Source organism: Triticum aestivum, chromosome 7D, assembly GCF_018294505.1.
Source record: "Triticum aestivum cultivar Chinese Spring chromosome 7D, IWGSC CS RefSeq v2.1, whole genome shotgun sequence".
NCBI lineage: Eukaryota > Viridiplantae > Streptophyta > Magnoliopsida > Poales > Poaceae > Triticum > Triticum aestivum.
The window spans coordinates 372,128,710-372,149,707 of record NC_057814.1 but is presented as its reverse complement, the minus strand read 5'-3'; the positions used below and the strand labels follow the sequence as shown (position 1 = coordinate 372,149,707).

Below are 20,998 nucleotides of genomic sequence, written 5' to 3'. Positions count from 1 at the left end.
TCTGTTAGAAATGACATTATTTTAACCGTAATTTAATTTGTTTTTATACACTTTGTATTTTTTTATTTTTCAGATTACATCTTCTTTCCATTAGTTTTAGAAGTCTTTTAGCAACTATTTAAGCATTTCTGTTACCAAGATTCCTGAGGCAACGCGCGGGGCATCAATCTAGTTTCTACTAATATTTTGTAAAGCATATGGAAGGTCCAGAATAACCTTTGACCCTTTATTTCTTTTTTTCTCCCGTGAGAAAGAAAGCCAACAGAAAATGCGGTGGTTTGCGATTCCAGGGATTTTACGAGGGTGCCGCAGGAAGATAGCCTCGGAGGAGGCCTAGAAACCCACAAGTAAAGATAGTGGCTGAGATTTCTCGCGGCGGCGAGAGCGACCCCCACAGCCCCCGGCCACAAACACACCTCCACCGTGTAGCCTCCACGACCCGCAGCATACAGCGAGCCCCGCACCCGAGTACCCGACATCTCGACCCTTCCCTTCCCTTCCTTCGTCACTCGCGCGCGCACGCACGCACGCACGCTTGTTCCTCCCGCTGCTGGCCTAGCTAGATCCCCAAAGCGGAGGAGTTGGCCGGGAAGCTTCGTCCGGAAGCATCGGCCGGTGGCGGCAGAGAGAGGAGCCGCTGCGCCCGGTGCGGCGGTCGCTTGAGGTGGGTGGCAGGGATCGGGGCGGAGATTCCGTTTTGCATGATGAACCGCTGGGTTGCTGATTTGATTTTGTGCACGGGGTGGCTTGGTGCAGGCCGCCGCGCGGAGGGCGGGCTGGGCGGGCGACGTGGCGACTGGGGTTAGCTTGCTGCTCGCCCGAGGTAACTAGAACTAAGAACCATACAAGTTTTCCAGAAATTTGTGCTTCCACTGGACGCGACGCGATTGATATATACGCTCCTCTCGCACGTCCGTTCTTAGGTGTGCTAGTTTGTCGACTGAAAACTGTGCAGCAAATGAGCCCACGCTTTTTTGTGTGTGCCTGGTCGGTCTCTGTAGTTGCAGTTTTTGATTTCGCGTTGCTCTCCTCCAATGATCATGGTGCAAAAGCTCAGACTTCTGAGCGGTTGAACTGCACCTGTTCACTGAAAGCTCTGCTGTCGGAGAGGGGGGATTACGGATCAGATCATTTATACCCTTTGCTTAAAGGCATCACATCTGAGTTTGGCTTCTTCTACCCGGTCTACTGTGTAGTCCAGTGATTATTTTCTTGCTCTAGCCGGTCTTCTGTGCCCTTTTCTTGCTCTAAGTTAGTCCTGTCCATTTTAGTATGGTTATTAGGAATAAAATTAATAGATCATTTATACCCTTTGCTTAAAGGCATCACATCTGAGTTTGGCTTCTTCTACCCGGTCTACTGTGTCGTCCAGTGATTATTTTCTTGCTCTAGCCCGTCTCTGTGCCCTTTTCTTGCTCTAGTTAGTCCTGTCCATTTTAGTATGGTTATTAGGAATAAAATTAATATTGATTCCATGGTTCAACTGCTTGCAGCTAGAAAACTGTATGGTCGACTAGTTAAGTTAGGTACGTGGGTTTTTTATCTGACTTTTTTTGCTGTCATGGGTTTGAGGTGTGCTTTTATCAGATCTCTGATCTAATATGTTGTTGTTGGTGCTCTGAAGTTGTTTAAAAAGAAGGTGTGTAAGTTAGGCTTCTGAGTTTGCTATGCATGGAGAGAACAGCTTAATTTAGTTTATAAGCAGGTGAGTTAAGTTAATTTTGGATTTGCTATGCTGGAAAGGGAGCTACTTAATCTAGTTTAACTAAGCAGGTGAGGTAATTTGACTAAAATAGGTGCTCTGGTGAATTGTGCTAAGAAGAAAATATATTTTTTGTCTGCTATAAAAAAATCATATTTTTTTGGTGGTTGTTATGTCAATACATTTGCTATGATAAATTTCGGTCTGGCTTAAATTCTAGTGTTTGTTTTGGAAAGTCCAGGAACCCTAAAGCAACATATGCATATTAAGGTATGTTGCAATTTTTTTTTATGTTTCTATTAGTATTAGTTAACCGTTTTGCTTCCTGGTGAGCTCATAGATCTGTTTGCAGGCATACTGTGTTGCCCTTAAATAACGTGTTTGAGATTGTGGGAGATAAACTCACGGATGCTTTTCGCAAACACACACACACACACACACTCATGGATGCTCCTTCCAAGGCATACTGTTAGTGGAGGTAAAGGAGGTCAATGCGATTTTAGGAGTTACTATATCCTAGCTGCTACATGGTCAATTAAGTCGGAATCGTAAAAAAATATTATGAACAACATCAAATAGGTCGAGGTACTGGACCAGTAAATAAGTAAGTCTGTAAAGACAATTGGTTAGTTTCTGGAGAGCCATGCCCCTTGATTTTATTTCTGTAGAATTCAGCAAAAAACAGAAGACTTCATTTCATAGCGCCAAACATACTCCTTCAATCTTGTTTTGTTTTTGTACTATATTTCCCTGAATGTTTTAAATGACAGACTTGTAAAGCGGAGTACCAAAGCACTTCCATGGTCTACCTTTTTTTTTTCTAGAATACACCATAGAAAGGTGTATCATATTTCATAGAAGAGCAGGCAAGCGACTAGCAGGCTAGCACAACACCTTTCAATTTATAACGATAATCTGAGGTTAGCCACCTTTCGCGCCATGACAACAACGTCACGGAAACGTCTTGCACAGTTAAAGTATCAAGGCCGCTTCTTGACCGATGTCGGACACCTCCATAGCACGACATGTCTTCAGGGTTGTCCGGGTCAACGTGCTTCCCACCCATAAGTGCCTACAAGAGCCGGTGAGTGGATGGAGGAGACATCTAATCCTGAGGGAGGCATCGTCTAGGAAGAACTGGCGACGGCAACATTGTGCCTTTGCAAATAAATTAATGGCCTGAGCAGCGGCCAACATCAGAGCAATGTGCCACCACCACTGATCTCCTGCCAGCCGCTCCAGCGCAGGCCGCCAAGTGCCCCATCAGAACAGGGAAGTCCTGTCTCCAAAATGATGCTTCTAACAAAGGAACAAAGTCGAGGATACCGCTATCACTGATCCGACTAGCTCGATCTTCCTTCATTGCCAACACCAATAGAAGTCGGGCAGGACTTCGTACGGGGCGCCACACATGTAACCCACAGGCATCGTCGCCGACACACCCCACCCTTTGGCCCTGAGATCAGCATATCGGGTAATGCAGGCCAGAGAACCACTGCTGTGCCACTCACTGCTGCAGCACCTCAGCCCTTGCCGCGCAACAGTGCAGCACCTCGCCGTCGATGCTTCAGCCCAGCCATAGCCGAGCGCCGCTGCCACAACCGGCTCCCGAGCTACCTCATTCGCGTGCGCCGTCCAGGGCTGCCACAGCACGATATCCGTAGCCATGCGCGTGGCTGAGTGAGGAGGCAAGCCCACCGCTGCCGTCCACCAGTGGGGAGATAGGAGAGGGGCGCAACAACGGCTAGGGTTTTGCTCGAGCCGCCCCCTGAAAGCGGCATGGGTGGCCACCCTAAACAGGTCTCCATGGTCTACTTTGAAGACCATGGCCAAGAGTAATATTTTTATAATTCTGAAAAAAGTGAGTGCATGGAACATTAACTTTTTTAGTAAACCAACATGGAAAAGAACTACCATGGGATTGCAAGAGTATTATGTCCCTGTGCTAGTCTGGTTCCTTTTGCCAAAAGTTCACTTATGTCAGATATCTCGATCAAAGTATGGAGGTCAGAATAAACAGAGTAATGAATGGGAAAAGGGGAAAAAAGCTAGCTGGATAAGGGGCGGATGTAGCCAAGTGGATCAAGGCAGTGGTTAGAGAAATAGTTTGGACTTGGCAAGCAAGGGTCATGTCTGGAGACAAGTTAGGGGTTATTTGAAAGTATTTTAGAAACCGGGTTCGTAAAAGATTCACCAGTCAGACACAATCAACTCCTTGATCAACTTCGACAATCGACATCATCCAGGATGGTGTCCTAGCCGTGGTTCTAACCCCTTTTTCGAAATGAAAAGAAAATCCATCACGGTGTCTGTAATTCCCCCCTTGCTGCGTTTCTCAACCTAAGTCACTGAATTTGAGAAGACAATTTGTGGGAGGGGATGGTATATTAAATCATTGTGCATGGAGATAGCATGTCACTGCCATGCAGGCCTCCATGTGATGCCCTTCTTGCTCTGCCACTGCAATTGTCATGGATTTTAGGAGCAATGTTCTAAAATAGCTATATTCAGTTAAATCCTCATAACAGGTCACCTCCCCGGTTACAAGTATACAAAATTGATAGGTAAGGCTGTGTCTGGAGCTTACTTTGACTGCATGGAGGCCCTTGCGAGTATCCATCCAGAGTCGTATTTGCACTCGCCTAGTGCAGTGGAGCCATTGCTGTAGGTACAGTTTGTCCCCAGGCCAGGCAGGATTCTCCTTCTAAAGCATGCACATAGTGATATAATCTGTGAAATCAAGCAAGAAACTAGAAGGACTCTCTTTCCGTCTCTTGTGGCCATTGCTCCCCTCCATCTATCCTCCTCCCCTATTGCACGACAATAACAGCTCACAATTTCCATATGCCTCTCCGAAAGCCTTCAAGCTCCTAAAATGCTAATCTACTTTCTAAGACCACATCATCTAGATCAAATGATAAACAAGGAACATTTGATTTGAATCCAATAACACTGAGTTAACTTTAGAAGAAACATAACTTACCAAGTTCCGAATTTAGTTCCAGTTATCTTCTTTCTGACGAGGTTCTAATCTCATCTAATGGTTAGTACATTGAGTGTAAATCATTCCTAGTTTATGGGCCTGTTCTTTGGTTTCTTTTGGAAATTAAGTTAGCATGTGAAGGTGCAAATCATTACATATTTTATGAGCTTGTACTTCAGTTTGTTTTCATATTCATCTTTTGTAGAAATGCAACATAGTTTGATTGGTTATTAGCTTATGTTCCAGAGTTGTTATTTATATACACTTTCATAGTTCAACTGATTTGCATCCAAAGCAGCAAACTAGATCTATTCTAGCAAGTAAATATTGGTTTTTGAGTTTGGCAAGACTATTTGGCTGATCTCATTTCAGTAACTTTCAGGTGTAGGAAGTGTTAAGGGGATACATAATCAGTTTTGAGCTGTGAGGCCTGCATTTGTGCTGCCTGCTGTTTGATTCACGGCCCACTCTTTTCCTCCTACTCATTTAAGCAAAGTACTGGAATTTCTAAGCTCAGTTTATTCAGGTAGCTGTGATTTTTCTGGCTTTTGGTCGATTAGAGTTTTGATATTTGTCATTTTTTCTTGAACAATTGTCAAATTTGGCAGTTTTCATATGAGCTGTGATTCAAACCTGGAAGTTGATAGGGCCTCAGCACTAATAACGTGAATTTGGTTGCTTTGGCAGGTCATGGGAATTGTTTGTCCTTAGCAGGTGAGCTGGATTGGGTGGCTTGTGTTATTGCGTTGTATCTTCCCTATGCTTTTGACTGTTTTTTTAGTCTGATCTAATTCTTTCTGTGGAATGGTTTCATGATCTGAGTACTTGAAAGTTTAATCTGATTCTAGAGTTGAAGATAAAGAGAGGAAGGCTAAACTCCGCTGACTCAGTTCATGTGGGCAATGAGCCAACTGCAATAGAGGTTTTCAGTAGGTGAGTGCAATGGTGATGTTCCTGGCATTGTTAGACCAAGCTATTCTTATAGCTGTGGAATTTTATAGTTTTCCTAATTAACATGCCTGATTTTAGGATGAAATGAGGTTTGCTGCTCTCTAAATACCTGCATATTTTAACATGTTGGAGAGGGCGTAATTTTATTTATTTAAGGGGTGAATATATATATTTAATGTTGCACTATTTTGCAGATTAACACCAATTGAGTCAAAGAAAATAGGTGAGTTAACTCCTTAGAGTATTTCTTTTGATTATGATCGAAGTTCATTTATGAGTAGACTGGTGAACTCAGATTATTTCTTTGCTCTGTGATAACTAATCTAGCTGCTCCTTTTGTGGCTGGGGTGTACAAATTTGAAATATTTATTGTATTTGTGTGATAGAGAGGTTTAGGGGGAGGTATGAGATACTACTCGCGTCAAGTCCAGCGTTTGGCTGGAGACACAGAAGGAGGAGCGTTGTTGTTTGTAGACGCCCTCAACTCCAAGTAACAAAGCGACCAGTTGTCAACACTTCCTTTTATTTTTGTATTTTCCCTGGAATTGGAGATGGAGATAAATTCTTCGGGTGAGGAAACAATGATAAAGGTGAGTGTGCTCTTGGACCTACCAGTTAATTTGTGGTGAAAGAATCAACATTTTCTTCATGTTGTTTGTAGGTGCGAAAGCCGTACACAATAACAAAACAGCGGGAGCGGTGGACCGAGGCAGAGCACAAACGGTTCCTTGAAGCCCTCAAACTGTATGGCAGAGCTTGGCAGCGCATAGAAGGTGAAATCTTCATATATGTCATACCTTGAGTACTTGTACTCACTGATTTCTTCCAAGGAAATACTCACTGATTATTAGTGGTGTATATGTATATATCGATTACTTTGTTGTTGATAACTTTATATGAACTCATTTCTTTTATTTTCTTATTCTCCTTCTGGTTTGTTGTACAGAGCACGTTGGGACAAAGACGGCCGTGCAAATCAGAAGCCATGCTCAGAAGTTCTTCACCAAGGTTATTTTTCTATCTTATTGGCTAGTACCCTTGTCTGATTTACTGCTATACCCTTCATTTTCAGGTTGTTTCATCTTTATTGTTGGTGATAAAATGGAAGACACGCTTCATAATATTTATGTCTTTATTTTACTGAAGTATTTTCTTTCTTTCTTTCGTTGTACAGTTGTGTACTGCAGTGCTGAGCATGATGAAAGATTCATTTCCCTTGAATATCATGAGAACCATTCTTTATCTAATTGTTGCTCTGTTGATTGATTAAAAGATCAAATTAAAGCATGTTGAAATGGATGAAACAGCTAGGAAGTCTTTCCTGATTGTAACCAATGAGTAATGCTGCAGAGCAGATGATGTTGAACAACTCTGATTCTCTCATTGATTGATTTTACATATCCATGCTGTTATTGAGCATACATATGACTAAGAAAACATTATGTTACTAGTTAATTTTACATATGAGGGTCAATACAATACATAATGTGAAATTCCTTAGGAATTGTATGGCAAATATGCTAACATTTGTTACATTTCATTATAGCCCCCATCAACGTAGGTAAACACTTCATCGAACATGTTTCACTATCGACATTGTGTAAATGAGTCCATTTCATTTTCTAAATCATGATATTTGTTCCGTAGAAGTACACAATGGCATGAACAAAATTTATCTTCTTTCTCCCTTTTTCGTCCTTTCTCTCTTCTCTGCTTTCTGTTCTTTGCTGCATGTCCTATTTCTTTAGGGGCTGCATACAGCCACATGGTGGAGGCTACATTGTCATCATGTTGTAATATGCAACAGACTGTTGCCTTGTTGGGATTGCAGCCTCATCCTCGCAGAGGTTTCCTTGCCAGACCCATGGGGGAGGGAGAAGGCCAAGGCTAGTTTTTTTTTCTTCTCGTTTTGACCGCGATGGTTTTCTGAGTCCTCTAATTTCATGCTTTGCTCACCAGCCATTACCATCTGACCTTGCTTGATATAGCAGGTTGGTTGTTGGGATGGACAGCTCTACCCTATTGTACATATAGTAAATGACGCAACTAACGGTTCAGTACACCAACTTAGCTCATATTTGCTCGCCAATAAATTCGTAAAAGTTCAGAGTGGAAACTGATAGCCTTCAATCTAACCAATAGTTTAAAGGCTTAGTGCATCGGTTGATGCTGAGGCTGGAGAGATGTTTCTTCTATAATCGAAGAAACAATTTTACAGTGCTATTTTTCTTACCTTTTATGTGGATAGAGAAGAGCCAGTCGGGTGAAAAAGAAACCACTATCCACTGTTTCAGTCCTCCACTCGCTTGCGGGTTTAGGCTGTAGAATTCTGTATTTGTCAGGGCTAGGATACCGGAACTGCCCCAAATTTCCATTGCAGACGGTTCTGGTTTCTTCAGAACCCGGCCAGTTAGTCTGGTTGCCCCAAAATGCCTTATTTTCTGGCACTCCGAATCTTCATTTTCATTTTGCAGATTTCAAATTGAAGATATAAATTAGAGGCAATTACAGACCAATTGTTAGAAAAATGGGTTTTAGAGTCTGGTTTAGGGTGAGGGTGGGCACCGGCTACATATCCACCGGTGCCCACCTGTTTGGCCAAAAAAAAAACATCACCAACGTCAATTATGTTGATAGTCTGAAAAGGGAAGACTTGCAATTGTGGAGTGCCCACTAAGGTTGATGGCCCTAAATTAGTTGTTAGCACAGGATAATTCTTTTTAAAAATGCTATCATAATAGTGCCTGTTGAAGTGTGGACTCTGAAGGATTTTGATGACTTATGACCATTCCAAGCTTCAGATGCACTAGTATTTTGGTTCTACTTGTGTATTGCAGTAGTAATTGCGACAATGTAGCTGTAGCTAGTAGCTGCTGGTCTGTGGGCTGAAGTCCAGCCTTCATTGTGTTGCCTGATTTAGTGAGCAGATTGACCAAATTGTAAAAGGATTTTGATAACCAGCAAATGTTCCCTGGGAGGCCATGGCAAAACGAACATTTGTTATGGCAATTTATGTTGTTGTGAGGATGGCAAATTTCTTTAGCAAGCATGGAAAATCCGCCCAGTTCAGTTTTTTGCCAGGATTTGCCGTGCTTGCTCAAGGAATTTGCCATCCTCACGACAACATAAATTGACATAAAAAAAACATTTGTTTTGCCATGCCCTCCCAGGGAACATCAGCACAATAACAGTTCCCTTTTAAAATTGTTACTTGTCACAGTTAACCACGTAAGTCTGGTTTGTTATCTACTTGTCTTCTTTTGGTATCCCGCCATTAGTCACTCCAGTCATATTAGCATCTAGCCAAATGCCATAACGCGCTTCTTGGTGTGAGCCCACTATCTCCTCGCGGCCACTCCTAATTGGTCAGTGATGATGGACGTCATGGTTGACCTTGTTCTGGCTGAACCTCGGCATGTTAATCTGAGACCATGAGGATAACATTCCTGTGGACATAAGGATGGCATTCTAATGCAGTGAAAATTTGTAAGAACTAATGATAGCAAAGCTGCCATTGCCAGATACTGAAACTCTGTACCAGTCTGCGTTTTTTATATCAAGGAAAACTACTTAAAATATGTCTGGACTAGAATTTGCCATGCCTTTTCAGTTACATTCTGATTCTTGTTGGTGAAATTGTTTAAATTAAATAATGTTAGTATCTCAAGAGCAAGCTGATGATTCTGATAAAAAAAATCAAGATGTTAGCAAGAAAAAACAACTGAAAGATGATTAGTTGGGTGACACTAGGTTCTTATAACTAACGAGATCGCCAGTAAGGAACATGTGCACATTGTTTTCTGTAGTATTGATCTCAGAAGATCTCTTGCACCATGCATCATGACATGTTTTCTATGGTTCCAACCTCCATAGCGGACCATCTTATATGATTGTAACCCTGATGATTCTTCACAACATACAGATAAGCTTATGTGAGCATCAGTGAATTTGTAACTTGGCTAATAAGCATAAAATTTCTCATGTCTGATACTTTCTGAGTTTGCCTCTTTCGCACATTGCTCTTTCAAAAGACAGTGCCTCCTCATATTATTCTAAAGGAACTCATCTGTAAAGAAATTTGCCATTGTGATAATCCTTTCTCTGCGAAATCTCATGCATTTTCCAACCGATTCCTGATTGGTTTGAGTGTGTGAAATGGGGCAAAAATCTGATCAGTACAAAGGTTATAGCTTTTTGGACACTAGAAAACCTAGTAACCGTAACAGTTGTATGCAATAATAGACAGTTCAATTTCCCAATTCTAGTTTATCACCACTATCTGTCTGTATCTAACTAATTGGGAAATTGCAGTTGGAAAAGGAAGCTATCAATAATGGTACTTCTCCGGGACAAGCTCATGATATAGACATACCTCCACCACGGCCTAAAAGAAAACCTAACTGTCCATATCCTCGAAAAGGTTGTCTCAGTTCTGAAACACCCACCAGAGAAGTTCCAAAATCAAGTGTAAGCTTGAGCAATAGCAATGCAGAAATGGGGAGCAATGGAACTCTTCAGGTAAATACCATTGCGGTATTATATGCTCTGGTTTTAGTTCTGTCTATGCTATCCTTGATGTATGTATTGATATACTTGTTTTTCTTTAACATGAAGCTCACCTGCATTCAGAAACTTCAAAGGAAGGAGTTATCTGAAAATGGCAGTTGCTCAGAAGTTATTAATATCTTTCGAGAAGCACCATCTGCCTCATTTTCTTCCTCTAACAAGAGCTCTTCAAATCATGGTGTCTCTGGGGGAATTGAACCGACTAAAACAGAAAACAAAGATATTGCAACCATGGAAAGGAAATCTACTTCCATTGATGTGGGGAAGGATGTAAAAGATATTAATGACCAGGAAATGGAAAGGAACAACAGAGTCCACATCAGTTCTAATTATGACCGTTCTCATGAAGATTGTTTGGATAACTCAATGAAACACATGCAGTTGAAGCCAAATACCGCGGAGACAACATACACGGGTCAACATGCTGCAAGTGCCCCACTCTACCAAATGAATAAGACTGGGGCAACTGGCGCTCCAGACCCTGGAACTGAAGGAAGTCATCCTGATCAAACAAGTGATCAAGTGGGAGGAGCTAATGGAAGCATGGACTGCATCCATCCAACACTTCTGGTGGATCCAAAAATGGGCAGCAGTTCCACAGCACAGCCCTTTCCCCACAACTATGCAGGCTTTGCACCAACGATGCAATGCCACTGCAACCAAGATGCCTACAGGTCTTCTCTTAATATGTCATCCACCTTCTCCAACATGCTCGTTTCCACGTTGTTATCAAACCCCACAGTACATGCAGCCGCAAGGCTTGCAGCATCATACTGGCCAGCAGCAGACAGCAACATTCCTGTTGGTCCAAATCAAGAAGTTTTTGCTGAGAATGCTCAAGGAAGACATATTGGTTCTCCTCCAAGCATGGCTTCTGTGGTAGCAGCTACAGTTGCTGCGGCTTCGGCATGGTGGGCAACACAAGGTCTTCTCCCTCTTTTTGCTCCCCCCATGGCTTTTCCATTTGTCCCAGTTCCTACTGCTTCCTTTCCCACAGCGGATGTTCAGCGAGCTACAGAGAACTTCCCAGTGGACAACGCACCGAAGGAATGCCAAGTAGCTCAGGAGCAAGGTCAACCTGAAGCTATGATAGTTGTAGCGTCTTCTGTATCCGACGAGAGTGGAAAAGGAGAGGTGTCTCCCCACACTGAGTTAAATATATCTCCTGCTGATAAAGTTGAGACAACACCTCCCACAGGAGCTGAAACAAGTGATGCTTTCGGCAACAAGAAGAAGCAGGATCGCTCTTCATGTGGTTCCAACACGCCATCAAGTAGTGATGTAGAGGCAGAACATGTTCCTGAGAACCAAGATCAAGCCAACGACAAGACACAGCAAGCATGTTGCAGTAATTCTTCAGCTGGTGACATGAACCACCGCAGGTTTAGGAACATTTCAAGCACAAATGATTCATGGAAGGAAGTTTCCGAAGAGGTTGTAGTCTACCAGCATTGCCGAACTTCATTTCCATGTTACTCTTGAGCATCTATCACTGCTTTTCTAATTCACATTTCTGCTGTCAGGGTCGTATGGCTTTCGATAAACTGTTCAGTAGAGGAAAGCTTCCCCAAAGCTTTTCTCCTCCACAAGCAGAAGGATTGAAGGTGGTACCCAGGGGGGAACAAGACGAAGCTACTACGGTGACGGTCGACCTCAACAAGAGTGCTGCAGTTATGGACCATGAACTTGATACATTGGTTGGGCCAAGAGCTGCTACCTTTCCCATTGAATTGTCACACCTGAATATGAAATCCCGCCGGACAGGCTTCAAACCTTACAAGAGGTGCTCGGTGGAAGCAAAGGAGAATAGGGTGCCGGCTTCTGACGAGGTTGGTACCAAGAGGATTCGTCTTGACAGCGAACCCTCCACGTGATTTACTTGCTACGACATGATTACCAGCCTTCACGAGTAGTGTATTTTCAAGAAATTGCAGTATTTACATCTAAGCTACTACTATAGGACTTCTCGGTCCTTGCAATGCAGTGTTTCACAGAACTCAATTTATTATGTGTTGTATGTTAATGCTTGCCGAGCAGCCCTTCTAGACTCTCAATTAAGCATTAAGCACCTACGCATGCTACTTTATTGGTAAAAGGCAATTATGCTTATTTTTGTGTGGTGAAGGATAATACTTGTAATTTTGGTTCATTTTGCTGGATCATGTAGATTTAATTCCCGAAGGGAGAGCATGATCGCCTTGTTTTATGTATATACACCTGAGATTTGAAGATTCTTGGATGGCCCAGCTTTCTTAAACAATGTAATTTTTTAAAATTTAAACATATTGCTTGTATCTTTAATATTGGAAGGTAACTGGATCTGCACGTGGGCTCAGAAACTAATTTTCGAATTTAGAGTCTATCCATTTCATAGCTGCTTTCACACATTACAGCCGTGGGGCTTAAAAGCCTCACACACAGGCGCACAGCTGCCTGACATATCGGCCCCCCACACACCACAACGTCCGTTAGGCTCTGAATCCTGATGCACAATCCCTCCGTCAGGGTTGCCCGGCATGACATTAAAGAACAAGACATTGCTTAGTAGTAGCATCACAAGTTCATATTTATACAACCATTGTTTCCGAGAAGATTCATAACGGGGGCACCGTTTTTCGCCCGATGAGAAATGCACCATTTTGCCTAGTGCCGTTTTCAGCAGCATTAGTTGGCAACAAAAAGGCAACCAGAATCGCTGGCTTCCTGCAATCCTACTTCCTCATATACAGGTACCACCATCCATTGGCAGATTCGTTCAGCTCCAGCCGATTTCTTCAGTTAGCACATGCTCCCAGTCTGACGATCCATACTTTGAATTGCTACGCAAAATGCCATCTTGTCCGGTGATGTATGAGCGGGCAGCCACTCCATCCAAAGTGCCTCCATTCAACCCTTGACAAGCTCCATATGGCAGAGGCGCACGGCGCTGCGTGGCAGTTTCTTCCAAGCCTGTTAGGACATGGCCATGCTGCAAATTCTTCGGCAGAGCAGTGTACCCTTTGGTGCTTGAAGAACAGCTAAGTGCGGCGTCGCCTCCTGACCGAGTGCAGTCACCAGCATAAGGAAGATATTGACCGTTTCTTGCTCCTGATGTCTCTCCGGTAGGGTGAGCTGAGGCAACTCCATACAGATTACTTGGATCGGTACTCAAATCAGAGACTTGGGAGTAATTCTTTCTTGGCCCAGGCCCACCAATAGGAGCCATGCTGGACTCTAGGTCTATTTTTATACAAGTGTGTTTCAGCTGGTACTTCAATTCACAATTTGCACGCTCCGCTTCAATCCACAGATTCTTATACACAAGAACCTGTGGATGCTCTTCCTCACAGGACATCTTCTTTTGGACACTGTTGAGTGCAGGCTGGTCAATCATAAATTGCTTGTCAATAAAGTGAAACAGAAACAATTGGTTAAACTAATTTTCTATGTGAGTGGCACAATACTGCTAGACTTATCACAAGGTACATATAAGTCCTACGATTTTCCTGGATTTTTTTGCAAGGAGAAAAATTCTTCTACACATTTTCTAAAAATTGCCAGACCTTTTAACACGCCTATGAAAAATTGCACTTGTTGGAGCACACAGTTTAACAACTCAGCAAATGAAAGAAACAACACAAGTAATTTATCATGAGTAGAAGAGGTTACCTGGCCCCCTGTCAAGCTGTTTCTTCCAAACTCATTGTGCATATGACTAGAACCAGCAAAATGATTAATAATTATGTCCTTTTCACCATCTGCAATGTAACTACGATTATATTTTCCTGGGTCATATTTTAAAACTGCAGTCTGAGAATGTGGAGCCTTTGATCCTGCCTTGTCAGAAGCACCCTTAATAGGATCCTAGTAACAATAGATACACAATTATCATGGGGTCACTGCAAATATCATATTACTATAGTAAGTCTGAATAGTTCTTGTTCTTTTATCGACAAGAAGGAAAATGTTAACAACTAAATAGAATTCACAAAAACCAGAGACCGTATAATCTGCTTATCCTACATATGACTCAAAATAATAGTTTCTACAGTTACTCCGCCTAAGAACAATTCAGGCAATAACATCGGGCGTAAGTGGAAGCAATCAAACTTTGAAGTAAGCAATAGGGAAATAAGAAAAAAATAATGAAGGATAGCCTGGTACACCTGCTCTCTCATGTCAAAATAGTTTTGAATAAGGCAAGACGTAAGTAAAACTGCGAGCTGCAGGTTGCGGGTATGCTCAACTGAAAGTATTTCGAATTGAACACAATGTCTATGCTAAATAAGAAGTTGAAAACAAAAACAACAACAAAACAACGCACCTTTCTTATTTTATGAAGGCAAGTCTGAAGACTATCAATCACTGATTCAAGGAGGATGCAGTCATCTTCATCTAGCTTGATTTCATCACCAGAATAACTACTCTGGAATACCACAGTTAGATTCTCGATTGCCTTGAGAACTCCCGATATATTATTTCCTGTTGAAGAACAGGGTCCTGTAATGTATCAAATAGATAGCATATTGTGCATTTGAAGGAAATGCTTATTCAAAACATCAAGCATCAGGTACTATCGTAAATAACTTCAACAGATATAGATAAACCTTTGCCAAATTTTGATTTCCCAATCGACGAAGGTACAAAATCCGGAGCAGCAGAATTCAGACCAGATCGCTTCACATAATTGTCTCTCAGTTTCAAAAGGTCTTTCTGCTCTAGTTCACATTTTGCTGCATACTGGTTTGCACATTCATGCTCCTTCCCACATGAATTTTTTGTCTCCTTTATACTTGTGACCCCAGATTTCTTTGACACACCGGCTTCAGTCTGGGATTTGCAGTGGTCGTGGTTAGTCTTGGTGACCAAACTCTGGAGCTCGGACGGAGTTTCATGATGTCGAACAGTACTAGAGCTTTGTTTCTGTCGTACGGCAAAAGCTTCTAATTCTTGATTAGTTGACTGGGTAGCAGGTGTCTGAAAAACATCAAATGGAGACAGACGAGAAGCTGAAGCACCTCTATAGCACGGTGAATCAACAGAGCATTCTGATGGATCTGGCATCACATCCTCGGCCAAAACACCACATGGATCAGCACAAGTAGTTGGAATATGAAGAGGGCTTGCACTGAAGACGGGATTTGCCTCTTTGGAGGAGAACATGTTTTTTTGACCCGAGGAGGAGAACATGGTACCTTGTGAATTGTCCTTGCCATCAGCAGGACCATTGAATTGTAAACTGCGGGATGATGTTTCTTTTTCACTGTCTTTATTAGACTTAGGATTTTCTGCTATAACCAACTTGCTTCCAGAACCACAACTGTTTTTGTTAGTTTCTGATGTTTTATTTGGTGGCCTTTCTATCCTCACTGTTGAACATTTGCTCCCATTTCCTGAGGTCAAGGAATTTTGCTGCTTATAATTGGATGTTATCCTGACATATGGTGAGGAGGGATATGCATCCAGGCAAACTGCTGACCATGAACTTGGCTGCCCAGTGTGCATGGCATGTGTAGAGGGTGGATAAACGGCACCACTTGATTTCATCAAGGCACATGCAATTGGTGACGCTGAGTGAGTATCTCTTGATGTCTTCTCTTCGGCATAACCCACAGAGCTAGCACCCGCCGACCTAGAAACATCACCTATGCATTGGCAATACACACTCAATGGCTTTGCTATGTAAACAGATGACTGGCACGTTATGCAGTTGAACAAGAACACAAATATAGCATGTACAGTATATATTGTTGCCCCGATTGGGGATAATCATGGATATAAAGTCGTAAATTAGTGGTGACTGAGAGGGCGGAATGATGTATGCCGGATACTACAAATCAGCTAGGATCAACTGATTCTCGGCCTACTACCCCAGACCGCAAACCTAGCTAACGCCCAAGAACCGGACGAAGGTCAAATATTTTGCCAAGCTGGTCAGCACAACTAGATTAACCCAGCGGCGTAACGCAATCACAAGGGCCGATAAGGCGCGGACCAGCCAAGAACCGGAATATCAGAGCAAGGCGGAGAATAACAAGAAAAAGGTGGGGATTGGAGGAAGGGAAAGGAAAAGGTTACCATTTTGGCGGTACTGGAAAGGGGCGCAAGCCGGTCGGGAGGGGGGGTTGAAGGGAGCGGCGTGCGGGGAGAGAGCATATGACGAGACGTAGTTAATGGCGGCGGCGGCGGAGGCGGCGGCGGCGGTCGAGGTCATCGCCGGCGTCTCGCGTAGAAACCACCGGTGGTAGAGTGAGTGGTCGACCCGTAATAATTGAGGAAGCGGAGAAGTACGGTGACTTTTTCGCCTCTACCCTTTCCGAAGCGGAGAAGGATGTGACATCTGGACGCGGTGAACAGTAAAATAAAAAATGTAATTAAATTTAAAACATCTGATTTTTTGTCTGTGAAACATTGACAAATGTTTTGGTAGTTTACAAAATTTCATCACCATATGCCATTGTGGAAAATGTGGCAAAAGAAAATTGATGTTCGAAAATGTTATTTTCAAACGTATTTTGGAGTATCGACTTTGTTTTTTACCACGTCCTCCCGGAACGTCATTTCATGATGAAATTTTACAAACTATCAAAACATTTCTCAATGTTTTAAAAAATAAGTATTATGGTTATGATGCTAATGAAATGTTAATCTAAAACACATGTGTAGATTTACATGTTTAGTCATCTAGAATTGCAGACTTAAGGATTAATATACTGATTCAAAACACCATACTCAGGACCACATGAGTACCTAATGTACCCGCCTCCCTAGGCTGCTCGGGGGCGAGAGTGCCTGGCCGTCCGTTTGCGGTTGGCTTGCCGCAGGAGCCTCTCGAGGCGCCTTCATGTCGTCCGATCTAACCGAATGGTGCGTGCCCGAGTGACCCGGCTGGAGGGTCCATGACGGGTGGACCGCCTGGCCACCTGGGGCCATTATTATTGAGTAGTCATTGGTACGCGTCGGTGCTATACAAACAGTTTTTAACTCTTTCCGCGATGGCATTTGGGACCGTCGTCAAGTGAGTGTGGACGATAGGGTGTCCTTCCCACACGACCCAGAAACCGTCGGGGATATGGAGCAATAATCCAGAGGCCTTCCAAAATGTAATCGTGTGCAATGCAACACACACTAAATTCTTTCACACGTGTGGGATCGGTGATTAAACGTTTCTAATGACGCAGTGAAACCATACGATGTGTCGTAATGAACCGTTTGGGAAACAGTATGTAAGGCGAACGGGCCAACATATGAACTGTGTGCGATTTGTGCCCCATCGCACACGAGTTTTCTGCGTAACCCGTCTGCCATGCAGGACTTCATCGCACACGTTTCCCAACAATTACCGTCTGCGATAATGTTCTATCACAAACGGTTCAGGAGCCCCTTCGCACACATACAAGTGCTGCAGACCGTTTGTGATTTGTTGGGTATCACCGACGGTTGCCGCAAGAGTGGTGTGCTTTTCATTTGGGATCCCACACGTTTCCTGAAAAAATTACGACTGGGATTGTATTTTACATTGGGCACGGTTTACTCTGAGTTCTCGTGTGCGATAACGCGATATCACAAACGGTTCCGGAGGCCCTACGCACACGTAGTAGCGCTGCAAATCATTTGCGATCTGTTGTGTATCACCGACGGTTCCGCTACAATTGACGTATGCTTTCCGATGTGGATCGCACACACTTATTTAGTTGAACCGTGTGTGGAGCAATTGCCAGGTTAAAACAAAAATATCCCATTTTGAATCGGCATGCAAAAAGCAAATTCGCCACAATATTCAATTGAACAAATAAACAAAAATATCACATTTTGAATCGGCACGCAAAAAGCAAATTCGCCACGATATTCAATTTAACAAATAAACAAAAATATCTTATTTTGAATCGGCGCAAAAAACAAATTCGCCACAATATTCAATTGAACAAATAGTGTCCACAGGAAGAACATTCATCAGATTTCGCAACAATTGCAATTGAACATATGGTAGCTAAATTCCAATGATTTGTCCACACATATATGCATCACATAATTAATCATAGTGTATGAAATACGAAGACTTCATCAGGTGGAAAACAATGGATCCATGCATATATGTTTAGCGGCTAACTCTTACTCAATGTTTCAGGAGAAGACATGCTGAAATCTTCATTATCACCAGTGGGATTGATGTAGTGATCCAGAAAGAAGTTGTTGATAAATCTCCGAACCATCAGCAATTCACCAGCCGGGAGCGGTTCAGGGGTTGTTTTAAGATGAGCTGCAATATTTTTAAGATCAGAATGTGCCATATGAGTGGAGTAGAAGATATTAATTAAGATAGACTTACTGGTACTAATTCGCGAGGATCGTCACAACTATCAGCAGATTTGCAGATGGAGACCATGTGTCTGCAAACATAGTATCCACAAAGGTTGGTCCCTGCTTCTTGTTGAGGACACTGAATTTTTTTGTACAAAATTAGTCATGTATTTATCCTGTTAGGAACAACCTAACCGGTGTTAGATGTATTATTTTTTCTTTAGACAAAATAGAAAGAGGTTTATTTAGAAGCTTGAACATTTGACTAGCGTAAAAAAAGGTATTTGCAGACTGTTGGATAAATTTTCCGAAAATAACGGATTACGGTGTGTTACCGGAGAAACGATCTCGTGCTGCAGAGGTAGTTCCCTCTTGAACAGGTTCCCTGATTTAGTTTTCCACAATGCGAGCACACTGCAAATGATGATGAATTTTGACAACATCAATTATTGAACTAGATATGAATGCAAATTAATTCCAACATCATAGAATTCAATACCTATCCATGAATTGCTAAAGATGCGTCAGATCTTGAGCGTTTGTTGACTCTCTAAGAGAATCGATGTAGTAAACTATGTTCTTGTTTGGAACAATGAATACCAATATCCAGTGATTGCTACGTATTAAGAAAGCCATGAACTTACGAATCATGTTGAAATTTCAAAAAGACAATCAGTATATGCGTGGTTGTTTACTTGACTTACCATTCATGATATGGCCAGAGAAATGATTCTGCATGGGACATGTTTTCGAAGAGACGGACGACCGTGTTAACGGCCCAGTCCCGTAGGTCCTTACCATGTATTGTTGTGCCATTTGCTAATTCAGGATCTATGAAATACACACTCTCCCTTTTTCTTCTCTGCCCGTTCAATCCCCTAAGAGGAATAAAATGCAGTCAGCTGTTTATCATTTACAACCTTGTATGGAGAAGTTGATCAGAGTTTGTTAAGTACTTACAAAATCAGCCATCTAACAAGAGTGGCATCGAGCTTGTTGAAGTTGAAGAAGAGATGTAAGTCCTCGAAACTCACATTGATGGAACCAGCATCATGTCAGAAATGATCTCTGTTGTAGTGGACTAGCAAACCATGAAGACCTGTTGACATTTGATCCATGCAATATTCATCGTGTCAGAAATGATCTCTGTTGTAGTGGACTAGCAAACCACTTTTTCTAGCATCATTATATATCATAACAGTAGCTCATATCATAAAGCTTCTCATGATCAAGTAACAAACTATTCACATGTTAAAGTATAGATCATAAACTTTCTTGAAAACTAACAAACCGTTCTCAGTCATCAAACAATTGCAATTCATCTTATTTTCAGGAAGGGTATATGTAAGAGCTTTGATTTAGCAAATCCCACATACTCAACTATCATATAGTCTTCCATGATTGCTACCACTCAAAGCATATTTTTAGAACAAATAGTATTCATCAAACACAGAGAAAGATAGGGGCTTAATGTCTCGCCTCCCAACCTTTTACCTCAAGGGTAATGTCAACAGTAATAATTCATGCTCAAATATATTTGAATGGCCATATATGCTTAGATCTTTCCATCACATGATGCTTGCCAACTAAAGAGTAGGTTGGAATGAGAAGGAATACTACTGACTCTTGCATAAAAGTAAAAGATATGCCCTTTGCAGAGGGAAGCAGGGATTTGCAGAGGTGCCAGAGCTCGAAGCTAAAACAGAGATGAAAATAATTTTGAGAGGTATGCTTTCATTGTCAACATAACGACCAAGAGTTCCCAATATCTTCCATACTACATACATTATAGGCGGTTCCCAAACAGAAAGGTAAAGATTTTACTCCCCCTCCACTAACATTCACACTCCACAGCTTGTCCGAAACAACGGGTGCCGTCCAACTATCAACATTCCTGGGGGAGTTTTGTTTAAATTATTTGCGAATTTGTTTTTGATCTTCTGATCATATGACTAGGCATCCCAGTTACCAGCCATTTTCTCATGAATGATGAGCGGAGTCACTCATCGTGAGAATAACCCACCTAGCATGGAAGATACTGACAACCCCTATCGCTACATGAGCGATTCGGGCATACAAAACATATTATTATTTGAAGGTTTAGAGTTTGGCACATGCAAATTTACTTGGAACGGCAGGTAAATACCGCATATAGGTAGATATGGTGGACACTCATGGAAGAAACTTGGTTCAAGGAATTTGGATGCACAAGCAGTATTCCCTCTTAGTACAGATATTTTGGCTAGCAAAGGATTCTAAATAGCAAGCTCCACATGTTAGAGGATCCATAACAATATAACTTCTATACAAATATACCCAAGCATAACTCATTATGTTGTCTTCCTTGTCCAACTTCAACTAATTTGCTCAGGTTTGAAAATAATTAATGGGGCTCACAATCATAGAAGATGTCCAAGATAGTATATTTATATGTGAAATCTCTCTTCCTTCAATATTCTTTCATGAATTGTTCAAGTGACCAATACAATGTTTACTAACCTTCAAAAATTTTACCA

At 42.2% G+C, this 20,998-nt stretch overlaps 2 protein-coding genes across 7 annotated transcripts; one reads left to right on the top strand and one right to left on the bottom strand.

The window, feature by feature from the left end:
- Window positions 1–379: 379 nt before the first annotated feature.
- Window positions 380–12,326, top strand: LOC123167076 (protein LHY). Of its 5 annotated transcripts, none has more exons than XM_044584913.1 (12): window positions 380–664; window positions 757–823; window positions 5,068–5,211; window positions 5,373–5,399; window positions 5,534–5,618; window positions 5,831–5,859; window positions 6,023–6,226; window positions 6,298–6,409; window positions 6,583–6,644; window positions 9,948–10,154; window positions 10,251–11,584; window positions 11,726–12,326. In XM_044584913.1, exons 7-12 carry the CDS (start codon window positions 6,188–6,190, stop codon window positions 11,802–11,804), a joined length of 1,833 nt encoding a protein of 610 aa, XP_044440848.1. In that variant the 5' UTR covers window positions 380–664; window positions 757–823; window positions 5,068–5,211; window positions 5,373–5,399; window positions 5,534–5,618; window positions 5,831–5,859; window positions 6,023–6,187; the 3' UTR covers window positions 11,805–12,326. The 5 variants fall into 5 exon arrangements, with proteins under 5 accessions (XP_044440848.1, XP_044440844.1, XP_044440845.1 ...); XM_044584909.1 differs by having other exon boundaries at window positions 385–664; window positions 10,251–11,636; XM_044584910.1 differs by having other exon boundaries at window positions 385–664; window positions 5,058–5,211; window positions 10,251–11,636.
- Window positions 12,327–12,685: 359 nt separating this feature from the next.
- Window positions 12,686–16,476, bottom strand: LOC123167078 (uncharacterized). 2 transcript variants are annotated; one of them, XM_044584914.1, is made up of 5 exons: window positions 16,260–16,476; window positions 14,789–15,826; window positions 14,506–14,681; window positions 13,851–14,045; window positions 12,686–13,563 (listed from the first exon to the last, which is right to left on the bottom strand). In XM_044584914.1, exons 1-5 carry the CDS (start codon window positions 16,393–16,395, stop codon window positions 12,958–12,960), a joined length of 2,151 nt encoding a protein of 716 aa, XP_044440849.1. In that variant the 5' UTR covers window positions 16,396–16,476; the 3' UTR covers window positions 12,686–12,957. The 2 variants fall into 2 exon arrangements, with proteins under 2 accessions (XP_044440849.1, XP_044440850.1); XM_044584915.1 differs by having other exon boundaries at window positions 14,506–14,663.
- Window positions 16,477–20,998: the final 4,522 nt, after the last annotated feature.